We start from the raw sequence: 8827 nt of genomic DNA on the forward strand, positions 1-8827 counted from the left end.
CTGAACCACGTCCTTCCCTCTCATTAGCAGTAATTATCGTGGATTTAAGTTTCTCAATTTGTCTTACTCAAGCATCAACTAAGAATGTGACATATGTATTCACTAGAGCCCTGTAGCCCCAGGAGCCCTGGGGTTCATGAGCTGGAGCCTGAATTGCTAATCTCTGGTTTGGAGAGGCTGTGTGATCCGGGCAGTGCTGCCCTCAGCTGGCGGGACCCAGGGGGACCCAGATGGACCCAGGTGCACCCAGGGCTCCCTGCTCTGAGCTGCTGCCAGCAAGAGCTGACACTGCACGAGGAAGAAGGGCTGAGCTGGGCCTGCTCCGTGTCTGAAACACCTCAGAGATGCAGTTTTTACCTTCCATGAACAGCCCGTGCACGTAGGAGCCTTCTCTAGGGGGAAATGTTATTTCCTCGCGGGTTTTCTTGGTCACATCCGCTGCCAGACACATCTTATCCAGTGGCCACTGCTTTTTCCTGGCTGTGGACTGCATGATGGCTGTGAGGAAGGACTGGGGGTTGAAGAATCCCGCCAGCCACACTGTTGCAGGCAGCACAAAATCTGTTGACCAGACCTCCAGTTCCTGGAAAATAAACCAGCAGAGTCCTTTAGGGTGGAGGGCATACTGTGAGCTGCAGGACACTGTGACAGAGCTGATGCTTTGCTGTGCGTAACCTAAGGTTCAGCTGATCTTGCAGAATGGAGACTGGCTGGAGGTGGTGTGGGAGGAATAAGCAGCAGATTCCCCTGCAGCAATGAAGCTGAAACCCTGAATTCATAGTGCAGCAAATGCTGCTGTTATTTTTTAACAAAGCCAGTTTTATTAATATTTTTTATGGGACACCCAGGATTGTAATAAGGGTGGGGGGGGGTGGGGGCTGATGTTGTTTTGCTACAGTGATGTACTGTAATGGGAACCTTGGTCAGACTTTTGCTCCCATTCCTGGAGTAACAGCCCTTTTCAGGTACTTCAGGCTGGTTAAATTAACACTGAGAAATAAATCAGTTACCAATGAAGCAGTGCACTGGTGGGGAGAGTCCTGGGGCACCCCAGGCTCTGACAGTCACACACACTCTGCTCACCCTGATCCGCAGGAGCAGGTCTGCATACCAGTTGGCCAGGGTGAGGAGGGAGGGGTAGGCATAACGTGTCCATGATTCTGGAACGTTGTCATAGAAGAGAGCATTTGACAGCTCTTCCATCTCGGATGTAATCGTCAGCTCTCCCTTTGAGAAAGAGAAAAGTCCAGGCAGTGTCACCGGCAGCCACTGCTGGGACAGCCCGAGGGACGTGCGTGGGCTCAGGGAGCACGAGGCTGGGGCTGCCCTGGTGCACCTGGCCCAGCTTGGTGGGTGGGAGCTGCAGCAAAGGCAGAGAGGGCTTTGGAATACTGGGCGATGACCCCAGCAGCTGCCTGCTGTGTACCTGCAGTCCCAGGTCCAGCTCCTTCAGCGAGCGCCTCATCTCGTTGGTCAGGATGTTCATCCTTTCACACTCCTGGAGGGCTACAACCGTGTATGGGGTTTTTTCCTTTGCCTTTCCCATCATCTCCTCCATGTTGAACGGGTCTGGCAGCTGCTGGATGATTTCATCCAGGACTGCCTTCACCTGAAATGAGAATGCCATAAACTGCTCTTGCCCAGAGAAAAGTGCTGCAGGTTCCATTTAATTAAGTTGGTAAGATTTTCTTCTTTTTCTGCCTTGGTGTTTCTTTGTACCTCCTCCTTTGTTACTAGCACTCCATTCTGTTATTAACTGCTCTTGGGTCTTAAAAAGCTGTAGTAGGGCTGGAATCCCCTCCCTCTGCTATCCCTTCCTTCCTGCTATGGGCCTGCTCTCTCAGTTGTCTCCAGACGTGTATCTGCCTCCCCTCTCTAGCCTCTCAGTTGTCACCCTTAAGAGGTTTTTTTCCCACTGTAATTACTTTCCCCCACCTTAAAAAAATCAGTTAATTTCTACCACAAAGACTTGACTTGCCTGTTCCTCTCGGGAGACACCCGAGCCTCCGGCAGCCTCGGATTCCTTGGGCTGCAGCTCCAGCACCGTGCGGAAGAGCCTGTCCGAGGTGACGGTCAGGAAACCCATCTCTGCATTGGGATGCAGGCCATACAGGTGGGGGCTCTCTCCTGGCAGGTTGTCATCGATGTACTGGTGGTAGGCCTGGATGCAGGATCAGGGCCAGCCTTAGCTTGGAATTGCAGGCAAAGGAGCCCGAAGTTCCCTGCAACCTTGAAAACCCATCACCACTCTTGGGGCCCTTCACAGCACCTGCCCATGGGCACGGAGGCTCTTTTTTAACTTGTGTCTCAGCCAAGATTTTCCCTTTCCGTCTCAACCACAGGAATTACTTCCACAGCAATTCTGCACATTCCCAGAGGACTGACACTCTCTCCCTACATTCCCCTTGATGAGTGAGGGGGAACGTGTGCTCATGCCCATTTTTCCAGAGCAGGGGTTTTCTAGAGAAAATTGCAATGTTTCTTACCTCGTAATCCATTCGGGGAGGGATCATGAACCCTGGAGCCAAGGACACCTCACCGTCCAGCATCTCGGGCTGCACGTACTCGCTCAGGTACGTGCGGCACAGCCGGCGGTCCCAGTCATCCGTGATGTGCCCCCCGTACATGATCTCCCCAAACAGGTACCGGAGGTCATCCCACGGGACCTGCACCGAGAGGCTCAAGCTGGGACTCTCCCCGTAGTTGCCCATGCAACCACAGAGTGATGGCTCCAGGACTGACCTGTGCTGGGAGGTGACAGTCCCTGGACCCACAGAGGCTTGGGAGAAGGGGTGTCTCTTGATCACCCACAGATTCTCCCTGTCCCAGTATGAGCACAGCCATCTGTGGTTTGAATCCTGCCTTTTTTCCAACCAGCACTGATCACATCTGTGAGGGCAGGTCTAAAGGTGAGCCTTCAGCCCTGCTCACTGCACCTGCATTCTTGGGGCAGGCTTTGCTTTTTAGGTAGAACCACCCACCAACCACCAAGACATGGGTCGGGGCAGGCAGGTGGGCCAGGGCAGGCACTTGCCTGGCTGGTTCCTGATGCCTTTTTCAGCCATCTCAGTCAGGCTGAGTACTCATCCCCTTCCCCTGCCTGAGTGTGAAGAGAGCAGGGAAGGAGCTGCTCGTGGCCCTAGGCTTCTTCATGGGACAGTGTTTGTGCTGCAAACTGGTGAATGTTCTGAGCAAGCCCAATTGTTGCAGTGTGTGCTGTGCTGAGGAGCAGTCACCTCGTCATCCCTCACCTTGGCGTTGGCCTCCAGGTAGTTCTGCAGGACATTGACAGAGACGGTCAGGTCGCCGTTGTTGAAGGGGTAGGACCTGTTCCAGCCCTGGGTCCCAAACCTGCGCCGCTCAGCCACCGCGGCGTGGAAGTAGCAAAGGGCAAACAGGATGCACCTGAACTCCGACTCTTTGCTGCACTGCTCCAGAGTTTCCTGCAGAGGAACGGTGAGGGTGGGTTGCAGCTGAATACTGCTATCAGATGCCTCCTCATGAAGAACATTCATAGGCAAAAGAGAACTGAAAGTGTTCATTAGAAAAAAAAGGCACACAGTTTTATTTTAATGATTTCCTAGTTGGTAGTTTTTGCACTCATTTGTTTATGAAGGAATTAGGAGTTCACACCCCAATGCCCTGCTGACAGCTGAGGCAGGTTGTTCGTGGCAAAGCTGCAACAGCTCCGGGTTCAGCCTCAGGAAAGGCACTGGCAACCTGGCACTTCCCTGTGTTGGAAACCCACAAAAATGGGTAAGCTCTGGTTACCCCTAAACCCCTGCCAGAGGGGGACCCTGGGCATTCCAGGAGGATGTGCTGGCGAGGGCTGGTTCCAGGTGCAGCGTCCTTGGCAGCAGAGACACCCCGAGGTGCTCAGCCTGTGGAGCCCAGGAGGGGATGAGCCGTAGCTGGAGCCCAGAACGGCCCCAGGAGGCAGCTGTGGGAGGGTGGGGGTGGCACGGGGGTACCTGGTTGAAGAGGTCCAGGGCTCCATGCAGGTTGGCACGCATGCCTGTGGGTGGCTCGCTGGTGATCTTGATGGAGTTGTCCAGCAGCCCCTGTGGGATGATGTGTGTCTCGGGGCTGGGGGCTGGCTCGGCGCTCATGAACAGTCGGTACTCGGGGTGGCTTTCTAGGCTGTGGTGCTCCACCAGCTTCTCTAGTGTGCTCAGCCACCGCGCCACCAGGTGGATGTTCTGCAAAAGAAACTCTCTGCACCTTGACAATTTCACTTCCCCCCACCCTGATTCCTACTGTGGCTCCACAGGGGGAAGGCGCTGGGTACAGAAAGCCAGCCCAGGCAGTGTCACTGCCATCTCCAGCAGGGTGACCCTGCATGCTGTGCCTGGACTGGCAGGGCTGTGTGCCCTGGTGTGCCCAGCTGCTGTCGGGGCTGTGTGCCCTGTGCTGTGCCCCACTGCCCCCACCCACCTGCAGGATGACCCAGTGGCCCTCGGCAGCTGCCACCTCCATGGCGTGCTCTGCCACCACCTCCTGGCCCTGCCCCAGGGACACATTGTGGATCTTCCCATTGTCAATGGTGAATCCCAGCCTCGTGCCTGCAAGGGGAATGTCTGCAGTCAGTATCAGCACTGAGTGGGTCCCTGCAGTTCTGGCCGCTTGGCCAGCGGGGCTGGTGCCAGTCCGGGTGGGCAGTGCCTCACCCAGAGCCTCCACGTCCTTCAGTGGGTCAACACCAGGGGAGAGGATGAAGAACAGGGGCGAGGAGGGGCTGCTCTCCTTGTACACCTCAGAGAGATCAATGCTCCTTCCTTTCACATACTTGCTTCCCATTTTCTCTTCCACAAATTTCCTACAGAAAAATAGAACAACCCTGTGAGATGGGAACAGTCCCTGGTTGCAGCTGGAGTGGTGACACTCTGGGCTCTTGCAGGAGAGCCCTGTGCTGGGCACCAGGTACCTGATGGCATAGGTCATCCTGTCAGGGCGCAGGCACCGCAGCACACACAGCTTCTGCAGGGCTGTCTTGTTCTTCCAGTCCATGGGGAACACCTCGTTCTCTGGCGCCTCCATCTCCACAAACCTTTTCCATCGCTTTGCTGAGCTCTCGATGTCGTTCTCCAGGCTGGTGAACTCATCCATTTCTGAAAGCGCCTTCAGGTTCCACAGAGAAGGACTAAATCACTCCTGGGCTCTGCTCATCCCCAGGGACCCGCTGCACTGGGGGCTGTGCTGGCATTGCCTTGGCACAGCGGGTGACTGCACAGACCCACCTTGACAGCACCCCAGTTCTGGTTCTGCAGGAAGTCCACGGGGGACGTGACACCAGTCTTGGAAGGGAAGCGCAGGAGAAAGTCCAGCTCTGCTGGGTTCACTTCTTTCTTGAGGGCCAGGACCTGAGAGTTGGGAGTGCAGCGTCACAGCCACCCAATGCCCACAGCCCCAGTGTGAGGGGTGAGAGGCTCTGAGCATCCACAGCAGCACCAGAGTAAGAGAAGAAGCTGTCTAAAGCCATGTGAATGCCTGTCGTACAGCAGGAGGGATTACCTGGAAGGCAACCTGGGCCAGGAAGATGAGTTTGTCTCTCTCAAAGAGGCCCTGAGCAGTGTACACATAGACTGAGAAGGTGATCTGGTCGGTCAGGTTGATCACCCTTTCCCGGGTGTCGTCGCTGGGGACTGCTCGCTCGATGGCTTTCTCAAAGACCCCGTTGAAGGCCTGAGGAAGATCCCAGCAGGCATCAGCCTGTGGCTGCTGGGGTCTTGTCAGCAGCATGAAAGCTGAAACACTGAATCTCCGTGCTCCCCCAACTGTCCCACCCGCAGACATCTCTGTTCCTCCTCACTCCCCATCTACCTTGAGAGAGAACTGGTAGATGGGGTTGATCTTGCAGAGGTCACTCAGGATGAAGTACAGCAGGGATGCACGCTCTGCTGCTGGCCGGTAGTTCTCTCTCGCTACGTTTATTTGTACTTCAGTGACTTTGGCTTCTTTTACCTGGAGGTGCAGGGGGGTGGGTGTCACCAGAACCCCGTCACACACCAAAGCAGTGCCCACCCTCCTGCTGGGTGCCCAGCCGAGCTGTCCCTCTGCCTGTGGCACCAGCTCCAGCGAGCACATTTACCTTTTCCTCAATTTCCTTGGCTGTGCGCTTCGTTATCTCCAGGTTCTCTACCAGTGCTGTGTCCCGCAGGAAATCTCCCCCAGCAGCTGACAGCCGGGCGAGCAGGGAGTCCTCCAGCTCCTTCAGCTTGATCTTGAACTCGTTCTGGCTCTTGGTCAGGCTTGCCTGCAAGAGCAGCACCCAGGGATGCATCACTTGAGATCACAGCAGAGGGCTGGCACCTGTCCCCAGTCATAGGGCCACCAAGGTGCCGCTGCGAGGGAAGGTGGTACCTTCAGAGCCTCCCCACCCCTCTAACCAGCCCCTCTAGCCCCTGTACCTTCAGGGCCTCCAGGTCTGGCCGCTCCCGGGCCACCACAGCAGCCAGCAGCTGGTCCTCCAGGCCCTCCCGTGTCACCAAGAAGTTGATGAGAGTACACTGAGCCTGCACCTCTGGCTTGTAGTGCGGGTTGAAACTTCGGGTATGCAGGATTAGGCGGAACTGCTGGTTATACTCTACTTCTTTATCTCCAATCCTAATGTATCTGTTCAGTTAATTAAACAAATTAATCCCCGCACACTGGGCAGTAACTCATCAACCACAGATGCCCTCAGCCTGTGTGCCGTTCCTGGCCACTTGGGATGAATTTCTTTGGTTGGGAAAAGGCACAGCAAGGGCAGAAGTACCAAACCAGACTTGGCAGGGCAAGGATGGAGGAACAGGAGCTGGAGACTGCCCTGCCACAGCCCCTCACGGCCTCTGGGGTGCAGTTCCCCTTCCATATGGCAGGTGTCTCAGGGAACATGTCCTTGAGTCACTAAATGAGCTGGATGCCAAGGACCAGGCCACATTCAGTCCCTCCATGGGACATACTGGAGAGCACTGGGGGATGTGGCCAAAGCAAAAGAAGGATCAGGCTCCCAAGCTGCCCACAGTGAAGGTGCATCTAGCAGCATTTTGGGGCAGCAGTGGCTGCTTGGGGCAGGTGAAACCCCTGAGCACTGGGGTGTGCTGACCTGCCCTTGAAGGTCCTGCCCAGCAGCGGGTCCAGCACTGCCTCGATGGTCTCCCCGATGTCCTCGATGAGCAGTGTCTGTCCTTCAGAGACCGCCTGGGCAATGATGTCCAGGTATCTGAGGGGGGACAGGGGAGGTGTGTATGGCAAGCCTGTGCACTGTGGGGGGCTTGGGCTGCTGTGGGGGGCTCACAGAGTGCTTTCCACCCACTGTGTCCTGCTGGAACCCTGTTGTGCTCTGCCAGTCCCCCACAGAGCTTTTGGAGGTGTCGGGTACCCCCTCAGGGCTGCTGCCCTTGGGTCCCCTCAGTCTGGTGGGGGATGTTATTGCCCTGACTCTGCACCCTTCAGTGGCAGGGAAAGGGGAGCTGGTGCAGCCTGGGCCTGTGCCCGCCCCGCAGCCCCTGGCCCACCTTTTCTGGCCCAGGCGGACGATCTGCAGGTCCTCCCCGAATTTGTTCTTGATCCACTTGCCGCCCTGCAGCTGGGCGTCCACGAGCAGCGGCCAGCGCTGCGTGCTGCACAGGATGGCCGCGTTCTCGGTGGACGTGCGGTCGCTGGGCAGCCCCTGGTTGTTCCAGGCAGCCACGTCGGCAGAGTCCGTGAGGAGGCTCAGGGGGTCCAGCTCCGGGGTGATGGGGATGGGCACCTGCCGGGAGGGGCTGTTGGTGCCTGGCGCAGGCGTGGGAGCCCCCGGTGCTGCAGGGCATGGGGGAAGGCACTCTGGGGTGGAACCTGCACCCTCTCACCTTCTGCCCCTGGAGGAAGGGAACCCAGTGCTTCTCCAGCAGCTCAGCCCTGTACTTCTTGGTGAAGTATCCGATGTAGGACACGAAGGCGGAGACCAGCAGCACGTCCCCACACAGCGTCTTCTCCTGCTCTCTGAGATCCTCCACTGACTCAGCCCAGCGCACGTTTTCAGACGCTAGGCCCCCAACGAGCCTAGGGGTAGGAGGGGATGGGGATGGTGCTGTGACCTGGCCAGGGGTGGGTGGCAACTCAGCCATGGTGACCTGGGGCGTTGTCACCCAGCATCTCCATGGCTGCCTCCGCCCTGAATGTCTGGCCTGATTAATCTCAGAATTTTTTAATTTGGGGAGGGTATGGGGGGCTCTGCTGCTCCCATGGCCCTGGTGTCACAGCCACCAGGCAATGCCAGGGAGCAGCAGCCTGCCCTGGTGCTTCAGAGCCAATGTTTGCATGGTACCTGTTTGCCAAATTGATGACTTTGTTGGTTTCATCAGCCTCCTGCTGGCATTTGATCTTCTCTGCTGTGGCTTTCTCAAACTGAGCAGTGAGAGTCGCCAGATTTTCATTCAGGGCCTTTGGAAGAGAACAGCCCCAGAGCTATTCCCTGCCCATATGGGAAGCTCCATGGTCCCAGAGCTCTGCAGCATCTCCAGCCCAGCCCAGTGCTTGGGCCTGGCTCTGGGTTCACGGAGTTCTTTTGCTCATTTGGTGACTGAGGGGCTCGTGGCTGGGGGCTGTGGGGACACACACTTACCGCAATTTTGCTCTTAATTTTACTCAGCCTCGCCTGCGCCTCTGCCAGCTCGGCATCAGCATCGGCCACTGCCTGTCTCTTGGGCTTCACCGTGCAGTGCACCTCGTAGAAGCGCACCATGTTGAGGCACCAGGAGCACAGCCCTGCTGCGGCCGTTGACTTGGACTTGATGAACTCGGGATTAAAGCTGGGGTCGTTCCGGTAGGGCCTGGAGTGGGAGGACAGCCGTGCTGTGGAGCT

At 56.8% G+C, this 8827-nt stretch overlaps 1 protein-coding gene across 1 annotated transcript in view; it reads right to left on the reverse strand.

The window, feature by feature from the left end:
* DNAH17 (dynein axonemal heavy chain 17) overlaps window positions 1-8827 on the reverse strand; it is a 32269-nt gene that overhangs the window by 732 nt on the left and 22710 nt on the right. The window contains exons 59-78 of the mRNA XM_005429830.2: window positions 8588-8795; window positions 8291-8406; window positions 7833-8025; window positions 7497-7732; window positions 7085-7201; window positions 6408-6612; window positions 6089-6253; window positions 5821-5961; window positions 5512-5682; window positions 5238-5360; window positions 4925-5118; window positions 4668-4816; window positions 4435-4562; window positions 3972-4199; window positions 3252-3443; window positions 2487-2666; window positions 1979-2161; window positions 1427-1609; window positions 1084-1227; window positions 358-583 (exon numbers count right to left, since the gene is read on the reverse strand). Coding sequence (XP_005429887.1) covers window positions 358-583; window positions 1084-1227; window positions 1427-1609; window positions 1979-2161; window positions 2487-2666; window positions 3252-3443; window positions 3972-4199; window positions 4435-4562; window positions 4668-4816; window positions 4925-5118; window positions 5238-5360; window positions 5512-5682; window positions 5821-5961; window positions 6089-6253; window positions 6408-6612; window positions 7085-7201; window positions 7497-7732; window positions 7833-8025; window positions 8291-8406; window positions 8588-8795 — 3482 coding nt within the window. The remainder of the gene's footprint in view (window positions 1-357; window positions 584-1083; window positions 1228-1426; window positions 1610-1978; window positions 2162-2486; window positions 2667-3251; window positions 3444-3971; window positions 4200-4434; window positions 4563-4667; window positions 4817-4924; window positions 5119-5237; window positions 5361-5511; window positions 5683-5820; window positions 5962-6088; window positions 6254-6407; window positions 6613-7084; window positions 7202-7496; window positions 7733-7832; window positions 8026-8290; window positions 8407-8587; window positions 8796-8827) is intronic.

The sequence above is a fragment of the Geospiza fortis genome, unplaced genomic scaffold (genome assembly GCF_000277835.1).
Source record: "Geospiza fortis unplaced genomic scaffold, GeoFor_1.0 scaffold261, whole genome shotgun sequence".
Taxonomy (NCBI): domain Eukaryota; kingdom Metazoa; phylum Chordata; class Aves; order Passeriformes; family Thraupidae; genus Geospiza; species Geospiza fortis.